Consider the following 16,845-nt stretch of genomic DNA (forward strand, 5'->3'; position numbering starts at 1 on the left):
GTGATAAACAAAGACTGATCTCTACCTGAAAGGACCATGCTCTGTACATCTTGGTAATTGGCCCTCTTAAATGTCCTTCGTAGGTGACAAACTAAGTTTTGCATAACATGAAAGTAACCAATTTGTATGCCACTATGGTCGAATGTGAGAGATTGTCTCCCCAGATCCACCATACTTGAGGTGCACTTGTTTTTAATCTCTACACTCCCTCAGAGCTCTATTTTCTGCAGCCGTTTCAACATTTTGCCATTGATGACGACTGTGCAAGCCTCTACCTTTCAAGTACGAGAGCCTCCTTTACGAGAAGCCTTTGGTTGCTTAGGGAACATGCATAAGGAGGAGGGAATCTTTCACAAACATGTGGAGCCTTTAGGGAATGTTGTTTTTCTGCAACAACCCTCCTACATTGTAGTGTAAACTTGCAAATGTTTTTGGACATGACAGCGATCCACATGTGCTGACGTAAAGCAAACAGGCACTAGTAGAAGATCTTACATGGCTGGTATATTAATAAGGAACCTGATGTAATACTCGAGAAAGACCTAAAGATTATGCAAATGTAAAACGTACCACAAACATCAAATACTACTTTAAAAAACACACACCCCTTCAGAGTAGTCGGATGAGTACAGAGCCCTTTCTAGACAATTCAAGGAGAATTTGAGACTCTGCGTCTGAAACAAACAAATCCGTCAGAATCTATTTGCCATGTTTTAGTTTTGCTGTCATCGAAGGATAAAAATAAAATAAAAACATCAAAATTACAAACTAATAGTAGTTTTTATGCAGACGAGTGAATTCTTCAGAGGACTTGCAGTTCACAGACACGACCGAGGTGAACTGCAGATGAATGGAGCACAGAGAAAAAAGGACTGTGATATAAAACCCACTCTTTGCTCTTTCTAATAGTAAAAACATCTGAAGAACTACAGCTATGATTGACAGCTACTTTATCGAAAGAGAAACCTAATAAAAAACCTAATAAAGACAATTATGTCATACATTCAGCAATTATGCATTTTAGCCAGAAAAGATCCAATTCATCTGAAAAAGTATTCCAGGCTCTATAGTAGAAGAAGAGAGTCTCATATTTGGGTATTTTAGTAAAGAAAGATCTGGATTAATTTTTATTATTACGTATTTTTTCTTGGATTTGTCTGTTATCATTAATAATTTAGATTTTTGGAACACAGGCAAAACTATTTAAAAGCTTTCTCCTGGAGTTTTCTTTCACAGCTCTATTCTGATATAATATCATATAATTTTGCCCGAACCGCAATTATTAACTTCTACATGATCGACTTTCAAACAACTGGTACTCCTGTGTTTTGAACAGGACGCCAGTCATACGTCACTATCAAATACAAGTCCCCGATTGTTCAAAGCTCAACTTGATTAGCTTTTGACAAGTGCACATACATCTCCCGTTTGTACGCAGAGCCCGATAGGTACACGTATGGAACCATGACTCAAGTATGAAAGCATGACTTGAACCGTGAGCCATTTTCATCGCTGCTCATAAGCTTCTGTCAGGTGTCAGACCAGTAACACACGTGCAACAGCAGCGCGGTGACAATGGAAAACCCTCCCCACTACCTCACCTGGCTAACACATCTGGACACAACAGCACATGCTCTCACATGCAACATGGACACGCCTGAGGTTTCAATCAGAGACTCTACGCGCACTGACGGGACGCCTTAAGAGCAACTGAGCAAAGAATTACTAATCTAAAACAAACATGTGTGCTTTAACCAAAGGATGCTTCTCATGAAATAAATACCATGCTTTGTTAGTTTTCTAACTATTAAATAATCCAACAGAAACCCAAGTTTTAACAAAATAAACATGAAAATAGATCAAATGTTTTGAGATTAAAAGATTAGAAAGAGTTCTTCAAAGCCATTTGTAAATGATTAAATATTCAAACGTATTTTAGAATATTCCCAAAGGATTCACATTTAGGAATGCAATAAGAAAAAAAAAGGCTTTAAAGTGCAAAAAAAAGAAAACAGCAACATTTAGAAAAAAAAAGCGATCTCTGATCTCTTGGACCCACTTCTACAATAAGATGAGCCTTAGAAGTAACAGCTTCCTCCATTTTTTTGTTTTTTTTTTTAGTCTCAGAAACTTTAAAAGGAGAAAAAAAAGGCCTCAGAGTTGAGAACTTACAGTTCTTGTATAACAATCACAGTAAGGTGCTGCAGAAACGATGGAGCTTTGAGAGCAAAGAAAAAAGATGGAAAAAAACATATTTTCTGATTCAGTTCAGAGTTAAAATGTCATCAAAACCTTAAAATGACCGTTTACCCTCAATAATACATCAATATCACTGTTCCTTAAACAAGTAAAGCTGGTTGTCATGACAACAACATGCAAAGGCAGTTCCTGTTTTAATACAAAACACTCCTGAAAACAATCAAAATGAAGAATCCGTCACCAAAGTCAATATAATGTCAAGTTGTTTTATAATCTAAAGGCCCGTACACACCGGGATGAATATTCGCCAGGCGTTATTCGCCAGCGTTTTTCGCCACGTTTTTTGTGTTCACACCCAGGCGATTTTCGCTGGCGATGAGCCGAGTGAACATGCAATTTCATTCCCTGACATTAGATGGCACTTAATGTAAAACAGAAATACTCCTGTACACAAGGTGGCGCTGCGCAACTTTAGGCTTCTTAAAGTCGCTTTTCACTCAGAAGAAGAGAGCAAGTATTTACGCGCTTGTCAGAATCATACAAAGAAAACATGAATATTTCAAGCACCAGTAGCTCCAACTGGTGCTTGGTTCGGGGATATTTTAGAATGTCCGTCATTATTTCGTCGTGGCAGTGTAGATGCTACTTGGCGTCTATCTTCTTCGCTGGTATGTGTGCTCAGCAAGGCAGTTTTGTGTTTGAGCGCCCCCAAGTTGTGTTTTACTGTAACTTCAGAAGCTCCGGACACGTGTGCAAAAGCGCTGTTCTCATTGGTCGTATAGTTTTCGACGCAGCGCGTCGAACCAAAAAAACTAACCTGAGGCGTTTTTTAAAAAGTGATGCTTTGACGCGTGGCGTTTTTTGCGTCGGCGTGCACACTCACATTGGTGCCCTTTGTTTAGTCACGAGGCGTTAAACGTCGGCGAAAATCGCGGGCGAAATTCGTCCCGGTGTGAACGGGCCTTAATGCTGCGTTCAATTCAAATTCAACTTGAGCGTCAAATTTGCTGCTTGTCCAAAGATGTGTTCATGTACAAGCTGCAATTTTAACTGCGTGTGGGAGGAGCCACTTTCTTGATGCAAATGACAGGATCATAAAGGTCAGGACGAGTATGAAAAGCTTTACGTCCATGCTTCTTTTGGACTCCGACTGCCGATGACATCATCAACAAATCACGCCAATTTCCTGATTGGTTGACGGAATGCCCAAAACAGCTGCCGCCAGACTGTCACGAATTTACTATAATCGATTTAATCGAATTAATCAATTAAATAGATCAATCGCCCAGCCCTGTGATTAAGTAAAGTATCTCATCAATGAACCCTGTAAGAATGGAGCTTTAGCTACAGTGTTGTTGTTCTTTCAACCATCGCAACTCTGCTACCGCTTACGCAATCAATGCATTTCCAGCGGATTCCGGAACACAGAAAACTGGCTTTGCGTTATTATGCAACACTTTAAGTTAGTAAAGTGTTGCATAACGGTGCAAAACAAACATGGAAAGCTGCTTTTCTCTGCATCAGAATCAGCCGATTCATCCTGATCGTGTTGACAGCTGAAGAGTTCCGGTACGGCAAAGAGCGTGTGTTATTTAGGCGTCACTGGTGACATCTCCAGTGTTAAAGGGTTAATGTCAGAGTAAAATATTTTATAAAACAAAGTGACACAATCCTGTTTAGAACAAAACTGAAATCACAAGAATAGTGTACTTCAGAACAAACAGACTGTAGATGTTGACCTGGAACAGAGCAGCTTATTCCAGGTCCTTGAGATCTACCACCATGCTTGTTTTCCAGAGCTTCAAGCCCTGCTAGCTGCCGATTAGCTCCACATTCTGAATGAAAACACCTGATTCAGGTAATCAGCAGCAAGCAGTGCAGGGAGATCTGGAAAACAGACAGGCTGGTAGATCTCCAGGACCAGGAATGAGCAGCCCTGTTCAAGAGGAACTGATGAGCTAAAAAAAATACCAAAAGGAGCTGAAACAGGGTTTTCTAGCTAGCTTGCTAAAGACATAGATAGATAGAAAGGATATTATTGATATTTACAATTCCTGCTTTTGATTTTTTCCACCATAAAAAAACATCCAAGATCTAAATGGCGCCATTAAAATCTACATTTCCTTCCAGTTGAAAACTGTTTATGCAAGAACCTTGGAATAATGAGCTCACGGACAGACTTTGTTCTGGTGGCGTCTGAAGAAAACCTGCATCATCCCTTTACGACACGCCTGAATTCACTACGAGACAAGTGCATCAAGGGAACTCCAACAAACTGGGACTGATCAGTGCGCTCATACATGAAATGTATCCAGTAAGAGATTATTGTTATGCTGTGATTCATTCGCTACACCACAGAGTGCTCTAATTCCCCGGGACCCTTCATGTAAGAGTCAAATCCAAATGTAAGATGTTAACATACGCGAGCGCCGATCGTCTACAGGACAAACACTCCAGAGACAAAAGAGAATCCTGCAGCTTGGCTGTGCTGACTGGGAATTAAAATGAGTCACACTGCCGAGCTCAACGCTTTGCAATGCAGTTGGAAAAGTGAATGGATTTCTGCTCATTTTAAACATGTTTTACACCTTTAAATGGAAACATGGAAGCAGGGGGCTGTTGTGTGTCAGCTGCAAACATAGCTAACCTATTTACCAAGTAAAGCATTAAAAAAAACAAAAATGGTGTTCTTTTAAAGGTTTTTGTGATTAAAAATGTGAAGTGAAACTCTTTTATTTCATGTTTTTGTCCAGTTTTGGGACCATTTTTCTGCACTTTATGTATGTTATGGTAAAGGTGTCAATGTTTTATTTAGTTTCCCAGGAGGTTCAGACAAAGTGTCTGTTCAGAGTTTTGATCTGTAACTGGTGGAAGAAATCACTTGGTCCTCATCAATGTGCTGGTGGTTCTTACCAAGCCAAATAATGAACAGAGATATCTCCAGCTGGTGAGCAAGAGGACGGGAGAGTGTTTGAGGTTAAGCAAAAAGTATCTTAAGCCTCATTTCCACTGAGTGGTACGGTCCGGTCAGGTCCAGTCCAGCCCGGAAGCCATCAACAACACTAATGGAGATTATCTAGCAGCTCATTTTTTTCTGCTTGGCTTTTGAGACTTGGTAGAGAAAAAGCGTCTGATGTTGTTTGAAAGAAGACTGCAGCAGCAAAGAGGAATACAGCCGTGTTCTTGGAGCTTTCTTTTGTTGTAATGACCTTCAGCAAATCAACGGGTTTCAACAGTAGCTCCGCCCTAACCGGTCCGTTCCATTTTTCTATTTATGGACCTACAACTAACGGGGACCAAAAAATGGTATGGTTCAGTCCAGGGTAATGGAGCCGCTCAAAATACCGGACTGGTCTGGATCAAGACTGTACCACTCAGTGGAAATTAGGTTTGCTTAACCTCAAACACTCTCCCATCCTATCTATCCATCTATCCATCAGTGGCGATTTCTTTAAGACTGCAAGGAAAGCTCGGCTTCCCTTGTAATGTCACAATATTAATGGTCAAATATGTACTATTGTATTAACATTTTGACAAAAAATGCGTTAGAAGACGAGTTCGTTCAGAATCAGTTACATATAGCAGGTCGGCTGACTCGATTTCCTTCTCATACATTACCGCAGCGTCACAGTGCATTTCCCTAGCGTCCATTAACTTCAATGGGGCTGCTTTGAACGTTTTTTTTCAGCGCTTCGAAACTAGACGGTCATTGGATAAACGCTGCGATAAACGCTGCGATAAACGCTGCGATTGGATAAAGCACCGCCCACGGACGCTCAGCGTCTCTGGGGGTGAATGGGGAGTGGGCTGGCCCGGACTCCGACCTTCTGCGTGATGATTGGAGGGTCTGTCGAAAGACTGCATCTCCTTTTGATACTATAAGGAATTACTGAAGCTATTCTCAGTCCAATCACGGATTCCTTAAGTTCAATCGAAATTAAAAACTGCTGCAACCTATTTCTTTGATATTTTCTTTGCCGAATTTGCTGGATTTTCATCATACATTTCACACAATTATACACCACATTCCTTGTTTCAGTTTCATAGAGTTTAATATATTTTTTGGGTTGGGGGGGGGGCTCTGCCGGGCCTGTCGTTCTCCCGGCTCGGGGCTCTGGTTGCCTGGGTGGGGGGGTGGGGTGGTGGTGGGGGCGCACACTCTGCCGGCAACTTGGCAGGGGTGCCTGGGCGGGTGCCTTCTGGGCGCAGGGTAGGCAGTGCGGCTGACCGGGAACGGCGGCCGGGTGCCGTGCTGGGTGGCTGGTCGCCGTGGCGGGGGCTGGGGGGGGGGCTTGGGGCTCTTGGGCCTGGGGTCGTCTGCCCATGGCCGGTGTTTCGCCCGTGGCCGGTAGTTGGCGCGTGGCCTGGCCCCCCGGGGGTCGACGCCGCAGTCACAGCAGGGGTTAATGGGTTCACTTGGGTGGGTTTATTTCATTATTATTATTATTATTATTATTATTATTGTTATTATTATTTTATTATTTATTTTATTATTTATTTTATTATTATCATTTTTATATTTATTTTTTATTTTTTTTGGGGGGGGGCTGGGGGGGCGGTGTGCTAGTCCTTAGGGAGGCAAGGGTATGAATGGTGGGGCTGGACCCCCTGCCCCTCCGTTCTGGCACCGGGACCCTTCCTTGCTGGCTGTCTCTCGGCGCAACGGGGCTCCGGCCTCCAACTGCGGCTGGCTTGCCGTTTCTGGCTGCCCGGCCGCTCTGGGAGGGGGGGCGCCTACCGCGGCCGGCTGGGGGGCCGGTCGCTCGGGGGAGCCTTTTCCCCCGGTTGTGCCCATCCCCCCGCTCCTCCCCGCTCTCACCCAAACAAATATTGCACACAGGCACATAGGGCCCCGGGATCTGGATGGGAGGGGTATGCTGGCGGGGCTCACTGGGGATGCCCCTCTCTGGGTTCTCGTTGGCACCCGCCCTCCTCCCCGCTTTTTACTTGCATATCAGACACTCTGATTCATCTAGGGCCTTGTGGAGAGGGTCTGGTGGAGGGGGGCACGGTAAAACATCCGTGCTCACCTTTCGCTGGCCCCCCCCACAATTTTAACTTCCTCTGTAGACACACACACTGCATGCTAGCAGCACACACACAGCAAATACACACCACTCACAGAGGGACCCCGGAGTGGGGGGCTTTGCGGCTTGGCAGCGGTAGAGCCCCCCACACTGGTGACCTCCTATTTTACTTGCAGCACACACACAGCACTCCCACACCTCCATACATGGGTGGGGTCGGGGGGGGGGGCGGCCGGTCTTCACCCGCCTGGTCCTCTCAGGGCGGCCGGGCTTATGGGTATCCTGTCGGCTGCGGGAAGGGTCGGGCATACGACACTGGGGGTCGGCCGGCTGGGGGGGGGTTACTGCGTGGCAGCGGGGGTAGGAAGGGTAACCAGATGATTGTGAGTATGTGTGTGTGAGTGCATGGGTAGGACGGACCTGGGGGCTGGCTCGCTGGGACCCTCTGGGGCTTTCCCTCCCCATCACAGAGAGGGGAGGGCACTGAGAGGGTTGGGGAGGGGGGCTCAGATATTATGGCGGGGGGGGGGGTTGTAGTGCGTGGGGTTTTAGGGTTATAGGGGGTGGCTGTGGGTGCGTGGCGATCCCTGGGTTGCTAAGGTCGCGTGCCTGGGCTGGCTTGCGGAGACGGGGCGCCGGTCGGGTGGTGGCCGGCTCATGGGTTTCCGGGGGCCTTGGCTTCGTCCCTGGCCTTTGTCTCGGTGTCCGGCGCCCGGTGGCCCCCATGGCTGCCGCCTGGTACGGCTAAGCGCTCCTGTCTTGTGGCCTGGGGGCCGGACACTGGGTTCGCTTGTGCCTCTGGGCATTGGGGGGGCCCCTGTAGGGGGGCCCTCTCTGTGCCTGGCTGGTGGGGTGGGCGGTCCCCTCCTCCTCCCCTCCCGGGCTGCCTGGGTCCGGATGCTGGGGGGGCTTCTGGCCTGGGGGGCTCTCCTCCCCTCTCCTGGTCTGGCTGGTCTGGCTGGGTAGGATCTGGCTCCCTTTATGAACACACGGTTCACGTCGGCAGCATGCATGTATCTCCACCCCCACGTGCACGTGCACACTGCCACTGCTCCCTGTCTGCTTCATCCCTCCTCTTTACCCACAGTGTATTGATGGACAGATTTTTTTCGCTCATCTTAGTGTCAGATTTTCACCTTTTATGTAACATTCGTCTTTCCAGCAGATCTGGTATAATTGTTACAGCTTAAAATAATAACTTATTCAAATCAGTGCTTGTATCCCCCACCTTTTCACCTTTCTTCCTTTTACTCTCTCCCTCCCCTCACATTCTTCCCCTCTCCCTCCCCACACACACTAAATGTAGCAAATAAATAAAAAATAATACGACAAAAAGGGGTTTATACAAATCTACACTCTAGTTTCTTGAAGCTATATAACCTCTTTTTTTGATAGTAAAACCTGTCCAACACAAAAAGCCTTCAGCTCTAATCTGTTTGCTCTGCTGTTGGACAGAACAAGTTAAAAAAAAAAAAAAAAAAAAAAAAAAAAAAAAATATATATATATATATATATATATATATATATATATATATATATATATATTTTTTTTAGATTGTTCATTCCTTCATTCATTCATTCATATAACGTTAGTAGGGCAGAATTTCCTTTTAAATAAATAGACAATTTTATGATATAGGCAAAAAAATGAGCTTCCCCTCTCTGACAGACTAGTAGCCGCCACTGCGATCCAATTATCTATCTAATCACATTGAGAATGTGCAGAAATTATTCAGTTTCAATAGAGTAAGAAATTCAATTTAACAAAAAACAAACAGTATAAATAAATGAATTTAAACCTACTCAAGTGAAAAGTATGGTGCCATTGATAACATTCATGTCATTTAATGGCCAAAATGGATTTTTACTGTCACTCTTCACATATTTTTGGCCGACAGACAAAACCCGGACCACCGCTGTGTTGATTGCTCCCTAAACATCCGACTTACTGACACTCTGGCAGGACCTCGGCAGATGCTCTTTGGTATCTGGCAGCGGCGTTAGCAACAAATCCTTTAATTCTGTCAGCTGGGAGGTCAAAGTGATGGTGGCAACGCAGGTCTTTACAACTTCCTATTTATTTCACATCTAAAAGTGTCAAGTGTTTGAACAAAGCGTTTACCTTTTGTCCACCCCCCCCCCCCTGCTTGCTTGCACAGTACGGACAAGCCCATTTTAAAAGAACGCACCCCACCGCCGCCACCGCCCAACCATGTAAACCAGAGCAGCACACGAAAGCCGAGAAGGACAAGAGGAAACAGAGGAACATTAAACAGAAACATTTCAATTAATGCAATGGAGATTTCTCACATGGAAGCACTCAAAGTCTATCATGATAACTTTGTTTGCCAGCACCAATAAGACCAACAAGAACAAAAGTAGAAAAAAAAAATGTAATTACTGCAGGCTCTATGGGATTGAACCAGCCAAATGGCAAGCAATCAAAAGTTCATCCTAAGGGGATGCTCCAATATCCAACTGCGTGCACTCCACTGCCCCTCCACCAAGAATTAGGGAGAAAAACAGATGCTTGTTTAATTTTGCCAATTATTTCAACTAAAAATTGGCAGGGATACTAATTTCTTAATCTGCAAACATTAATTTGTGAGTTTCTTTCTTCCTACTCAGTGAGGGCTGTCAGAAAAGTCTTCAGTTTTACTTAAGAGTCTGTTACTGAGAAGGTGGCGTCTTCCACCTGTGAGCCTCAGTCACCTTCTACTTTGAGACATTAATACAAGACAATCAGAAAAACACAGAACTGGTGGGTCTTGAATCAAATTACTACTCTGGATAGAAATTGATGGCGGGGAAAACGCCCTGTGGTCTTTTGGAGTTTCACTTTACCACTGAGTGTCGACTGGATTCACTGATCTGCTGGGGCCACCCCTAAAGGGGGCAGCCAGACGGCACAGAAGGTGTGGGACTCAAGTCATTGCAGAGTTTACTGCCGTTCAGCATCTGTGAGTGTTTACTGACTTCAAGGAATCCTAAAAAAGATTTGAAAAACACCATCATTAATTATTATTTTTTATTTTATTTTAGCATTTGTTGATGTTCTTTGATGATTGGATAAGCCATTTCCAACAAGGCATTGCTCACTTGCCAACCCAGACCGTATTTAATAACTGAACCAAGTGAGTGTGACATCACTTATAGTAAATTACTTCAATTTCAGTCGGCGTTTTGTTGCAACGTTGACATTGTCCTGTTGGAGCCAGACGTCGTCAATATCTGCGTTTCCATCAGACATATGATCAAAATGTTATCAGAATTCTAGAAATGTCGAAAGAACACAATTTTACAATTACGCTGTGTCTAATCAATCATAATTATTTGGGATGATCAGGTTTGTTGAGCCCAATCCGATTCCGAGACGTTTGATTTTGAGTATTTGCCAATACTTTTGTAACACATTTAAAATGTGAACTAATTTGTTTGTCCCACATTTTTTATTTCATTAACCTTCTTTTATCATTTAACACTTGATTACAGAAATCTATGAAGTAACCTAAACAGTCAAGTAAAAAAGTGCAGCTATTAACTAGTGAGAAAGTTTAAAGACTAATATCTTCTGAACTTTTTAACAAAATGTGATTCATATCTTCTTTCTAGATTCTTAAAAATTAATGATGACTCTTTGCAGCATGAATTTGATGAGTATTTTCTTAACTGGGGCCCTGTCAGAGAAATAAAGAACGTATATAAAAGAAGAGTCTAGGCCTTAGGAGGTTTATTCACAGAGCTACTTAAGAGTTAGCAGCTGCTTTGCAGCCGTCTCTCTGTCGGCATCACGGAGAGCTCAACATTAAGGAGAAACAAAAGAAAAAGTCCGACTATGATTGTCTTGCTAGCTTGACTGAACTGTTTTTGTTAGCCTTGACAGCAATGAAATGTCATGATCTGTTCATGACATGCAGACTTCTAGCGGAGTATTTATCCGGAATAATACACTTGAAATAACAACAATCATAATAATAATTAATTAAATGTCCTACAGATCAGGAGACGACATCCAATATCGACTTTGTCATCAACCATGTGATCAGGCCTGATTTCCAATCACGAGATCGGATCGGGACATCCCTAATAATAAACACAAACCAATTCAAAGTCATCCAAAAACATGAATGACAGATGTGAACATTTCTTTGATTTACAGCAGATACATTCAAATGGCGCTCATCATCGCCCCAGTTTCTGCAGGTGAAGTCACCCAAGACTGTAATTTTACACCCGTACCACAATCTTGTCATTTAACCTGAATTTATTTTGAGAGACTAAAGTACACGATTACGGAGAAACTCTGTCAATAGAATTCTCTTTTTGATGCTGTAGATGATAAACAATTAACTGAAGAAGAAATACCTACTCCATGTCTTTATGGACCTTGCTTTGTGCACTGGTGCACAGTCATGTTGGAAGAGGAAAGGGTCACTTCAAACTGTTCCCACAAGGTTGGGAGCATTGAGTTGTCCAAAATGTTTTGGTATCCTGAAGCATTCCGTGTTCCTTTCACTGGAACTAAAGGACCAAGCCCAGGTTCTGAAAAACAACCCCACACCATAATTCCTCCTCCATCAATTTCAGACTCTGCACAATTCAGTCCGAGATGTTCTGTTCTCCTGGCAACCTCCAAACCCAGACTCCTTCATCAGATTACCAGATGGAAAAGCATGATTCATCATTCTAGAGAAAACGTCTCCACTGCTCTAGAGTTCAGGAGCGGCGTGCTTTACACCACTGCATCCAATGATTTGCACTTGGTGATGTGTGGCTTGGATGCAGCCGCTCGGGCATGGAAACCCATTCCATGAAGCTTTCTGCGTGTTGGATTTAGGCTAATCTGAAGTTAGGGGCTCTGTAGCAATTGACGATGCAGAAAGTCGGCAACCTCTTTGCACTATGCGCTTCAGTGTCCGCTGACCCCTCTCCGTCAACTGACCACCTCACTGGAACAACTGGCTGTTGCTGCTGCTCCCAAACTCCTCCATTTTGTTATGATAGAGCTGACATTTGGCTGTGGCTAGGCCAAGTGATTAGGTCACCTGATTCTCATCATTTGGATGAGTGAGCTTGGTAATATAGTGTACATCTCATATTTTGCACTAGTTTAGATAACGGAATTCACCCGTTTTTTTTTTCCGCCTCTGTATTGCCTGTTTCTGCTTAGCGGACGGACACAACACACTTCTCTGCCTTAGCACGTTCGCAGATCCAGCAAGTGAATGAGCAAGATGCAGCTTGTGTTAAAATTAAACCCTGGAGACGATTGGGTCGCTTGAAAAGCATAAACGCCACTCAGAAGTTCAGAGTTATTGTAGACAGTGGCAAGCAAATCAACATCATTAGTAGTATGAACTGGACCACGCCATTGTGGATGCAACCGTTGCGAAGACCGATCGCTTTGAAGTATAAACCGGCCTAAACTTGAAAGCGGCTATGGATGAAGCTATTTCGGGAAATGGTGGTTGGTGATTTTACAGAGAAGCTGTGGATCCAACAATTCTGCGGGACACGCTGGACTTCTGATGAGCTGTGTGACGCTGTGGGACCTCTGGTGGCGCCCGCTGTGCAGCGCCCAAGGCAGTCAGTTTCTACCAAGAAGCGCATCGCCATTGCTATTTGACTCATTTAATAAAAATAAAAAAACAGTTTCCATTGCAGTTTTGCAAAATATGTAAATTTCGATACATCTGAAAAACCACTTAATGTCGACGTGAAAAATCCTTTTTTCCGATAAGTGAAAGTATTTTTTTTAAATTGTCGCGTTTCCATAAGCAAATTTACTATTGCAAATACAACTGTCGCAATTTCATAGTCAGTGGAAACGTAGCTAATCTTCAGTGATTGGTCGATCTAAGTAAACTGTTACGGCCCCAGGCCTTTTTGGTGTGTGTATATGTGTGTTGTGTGTATGTGTGTCTTTTGCAGAAGCCTCCACCACATCAGTTCACTTCCTGATTGATGATTGCAGCTTTTTCTCTCCTCCAATCACCAGGCTGGGCGGGAAGCATAAAAGCCTGGAGCAGCCTATGTTCCAGTGGGCAGCTGAATTCCTGGGAGGAATCTGTTTGATCAGCTGACCCCCTGTTGTTGGACTTGGCGTTAGAAGCCTGTTGGAAACTGCCCGGTTTTCCCCTCTAATTGTGATCTGTGTTTTGGACTATGTTTTGTACTTTAGTGATGTCCATCTAGTTAAATTTTGTTTTGGTTATTTATTGCATTAGTGCCTGAGCATTTAAGTTTGTTACCTTCTTTACTTTTGCAGCTGTCATTTAAAATAAACGGCTGCACTGACAGCCATTCAACCCTTACCGGCTTAATATTATTTCTTTATGTTGCCTATTTTCTCCCTCCCTCTGGGTGGGATGTAACATAAGTGGGGGCTCGCCCGGGATTATTTTATAGGGTATACGTGGCTGTTTGTTTTGCAGTTTGTATATTTGGCGGCTGCGACGGGTGCTGACGTGTCCTTGGTGCGGTTCTGTTTGTGCCACGTACACATACCTGTAAAGGGGGAAAAACCATGGCGACTGGCTTTAGTGTTGATCATTTCATTGCTCACCCATCCTTGACTTTGTTAGATACGTGCCGCAAGTGCGATTTGGAGCAAATTGCGAGTCATTTTGGCATTTCATTTTCGAAACCTATAAACAAGCAGGCTCTTAAGGATCTCTTGGTGGGTGATCTGAGGAGAATGGGCGTGATCCGCCTGACTGTCACTGAGGTGCCTGTGTTGTCCGCGGACGTCGCCTCGGGGATAGGTGGCCGCGAGCGTGACAGCGGTGCCCCGCACATGGGTGACCGCGTGCACGCGGAGACATCTCCCGTGCTAGAGAGCGATGAGAGGCTCGAACGGGGAAAACCCCCCTTCAGCCTCCCACGCTACGATCCGCTCTCTCCAGGCAGCGGTGGGTCGCGGGATGGTGCGCGACTGAAAGTCCGGCTCGCCCGTCTGCAACTTGAGGCGCAGGAAAGGGCACAAACCCGCCAGATACAGCTGGAGATTAAGCGTTTGGAAATTGAGGCTGAGACAGCTGTCAGGATCCGTCAGCTGGAGCTGGAGGCGAAGGCTCAGCTTCCGGTATCCTCAGTTGACAGCGCAAACCCTCCCCTCGGATCTTCCACCACGCTGCTTGACGTAAGTAAATTTATTCCACTTGTGCCCGCTTTTCGGGAGGGTGAAGTGGAGTCGTATTTTGCGTCCTTTGAGCGCATTGCTGGCACGTTAAATTGGCCCCGTGATGTTTGGCCATTATTGCTCCACTGTAAAATGTGTGGAAAAGCTCAGGAGGTCGTAGCGTCGCTCCCTCTTGAAGACAGTCTAGACTATGATAAGGTTAAAACAGCTGTTTTACAGGCCTACGAGCTAGTGCCTGAAGCTTACCGCCAGAAGTTCCGACAGCAGAAAAAGTCTTTGTCACAAACTCATGTGGAGTTTGCTCGGGAAAAATGCATTCTTTTCGATCGCTGGTGCACGGCATCCAAAGTGGATGATTTCGCTTCTCTCCGTGACCTTATTCTGTTAGAGGAGTTTAAAAGAAGTCTACCTGATCGTATTGTGGTTTACTTAAATGAACAGAAGGTAACTTCTATTACATCAGCGGCAGTGCTGGCTGATGAGTATGCACTGTCCAGGTCTGGGTGATTCCGGTTTTTCCTTCGTTCGGTAATGTTACATACACACACTTAATGTTGTTTGGTGGTTCTGGTTGCAAACCCTTAGGGTTAAGGGCTTGCAACTTAAGGGGAGGGGTGTTACGGCCCCAGGCCTTTTTGGTGTGTGTATATGTGTGTTGTGTGTATGTGTGTCTTTTGCAGAAGCCTCCACCACATCAGTTCACTTCCTGATTGATGATTGCAGCTTTTTCTCTCCTCCAATCACCAGGCTGGGCGGGAAGCATAAAAGCCTGGAGCAGCCTATGTTCCAGTGGGCAGCTGAATTCCTGGGAGGAATCTGTTTGATCAGCTGACCCCCTGTTGTTGGACTTGGCGTTAGAAGCCTGTTGGAAACTGCCCGGTTTTCCCCTCTAATTGTGATCTGTGTTTTGGACTATGTTTTGTACTTTAGTGATGTCCATCTAGTTAAATTTTGTTTTGGTTATTTATTGCATTAGTGCCTGAGGATTTAAGTTTGTTACCTTCTTTACTTTTGCAGCTGCCATTTAAAATAAACGGCTGCACTGACAGCCATTCAACCCTTACCGGCTTAATATTATTTCTTTATGTTGCCTATTTTCTCCCTCCCTCTGGGTGGGATGTAACATAAACGTTTCTATATCAACAGTTTGTCAATTGTGGAAGTCTACACCCCTACCAGTTGAATGCAAAATCTGTAAATGTAACGTTTCAAACGTTCAACGTGTGGGCCAGCAGGCTCCACTTACTTTTATTGAGGCATCTGATTGGCCAATATGTAACTTGAACAATTTACACTACAGTCTCATTTTATTTATCAATGAAAAAATACGATTCGCAATGACATCTTAAAAAAGTCAATAGAGCAAGAATGGTTATTCTGACAAATGTAGAAGTCTATAAGATTTTGGGTTTTTTTTTGGAGCCAGCAGGTACTTCCTGTTTGGAAGCCCTAGGGGAGGGTTCACTCAGTCCAGTTCTTGTGTACAGTCAACGGTTGCCAATCATCTGAACAATGTCAAGAAGACTCTTCATGTTCTTATAAGTTAATAATTAAAAGGATCTGATGAACTAGAGTGATGATATTTTAGCTCTGTGATTAAGAAAACTGTTTTATTTTCGGCCCCAACAGCTAGTAAGCTTATCCTCCAAAGCTCTATAACAGGCCTTTCCTCCTGTTGAAAAGTGCTGCATGTCGCCGTATAGCGGTGACTAATGAGCCAGAAGAGAGAGAAGAAAAAAGAAAGTACCATTTACCTACAAGGTTAATAAGATCTTACTACATAATCAAGCATGTGCAACTCCCCACACCATTTAGCCTATTTTCTGGACTCAAATGTTGCAAAAGTGACAGTAAACACCCTGTGACAAATGAATGGGCTCCTGTATTTTATAATAAAATATAATGGTGTGCTCAGTGAAAGTTCGAAGTGGAAACAAGTTTTGAATTTCACTTTTTAAGCAGAATTAACCTGGAAAAAAAGCTAAGTAACTTGTATATTTTAAACCTTACATTAACATTTTTTATCAAAGGATAAAAAATATGATATGATATCTTTTTGTTGGCCACAAAGCTAGCACCAAAACCTAGCAGCTATTTCTGCTAGCATAGCCTATCGTTGGCTACGTGCTCGTCAGCATTTAGAAGGTAACAAACTTAAACCAAAAAAATATTTAATAGCAAACTTACTTCTGTTATGATGTAGGATTTCTTATTTTGTCATTGTCCTCTGTGTTTGTTTAGCGTGATAACTAAAGTCATGCTAAGAAAAAATACCAAACTGTGCCAAAATGCTCCAATTTAACACGTTATCGCCAAATTTTATTTTATTGTTACATCAAACAAAAGAAAAAAATACACACTAGAACTACAAATGGAATGTGTTCTTTTTATTTTGTCTTTTTCAGTTTCGATCTATTTGTGTTTAATAGCTTAATATTTATTCCATAGCATTCAATTTATATTCAAATGTACTTGTTT

General features: G+C 43.7%; 2 protein-coding genes across 9 annotated transcripts in view; one reads left to right on the plus strand and one right to left on the minus strand.

The window, feature by feature from the left end:
- The window catches only part of LOC101172314 (interleukin-1 receptor accessory protein-like 1), a 466,015-nt gene that overhangs the window by 204,750 nt on the left and 244,420 nt on the right, over positions 1 to 16,845 (minus strand). The window contains exon 1 of one of the 8 annotated variants that reach the window (XM_078931999.1): positions 2,173 to 2,354. The exons of the other annotated variants lie outside the window; for them this stretch is intronic. The gene's annotated coding sequence lies outside the window, so the exon portion shown is untranslated. Of the gene's footprint in view, positions 1 to 2,172; positions 2,355 to 16,845 lie in introns of those variants that run through there. 8 annotated transcript variants of the gene reach the window in all.
- Positions 13,096 to 15,428, plus strand: LOC144984158 (uncharacterized). Its single transcript, XM_078932002.1, has 2 exons — positions 13,096 to 14,367; positions 15,115 to 15,428. Exons 1-2 carry the CDS (start codon positions 13,753 to 13,755, stop codon positions 15,130 to 15,132), a joined length of 633 nt encoding a protein of 210 aa, XP_078788128.1. The 5' UTR covers positions 13,096 to 13,752; the 3' UTR covers positions 15,133 to 15,428.

This window comes from Oryzias latipes, chromosome 2 (assembly GCF_053564925.1).
Source record: "Oryzias latipes strain Hd-rR chromosome 2, Olatipes_Hd-rR_3.1".
In the NCBI taxonomy this organism is placed as follows: Eukaryota; Metazoa; Chordata; class Actinopteri; order Beloniformes; family Adrianichthyidae; genus Oryzias; species Oryzias latipes.

What these genes read in the sequence shown, in the direction of transcription:
- LOC144984158 (XM_078932002.1), top strand. Translation starts at nt 13,753, where the DNA reads ATGGCGACTGGCTTTAGTGTTGATCATTTCATTGCTCACCCATCCTTG.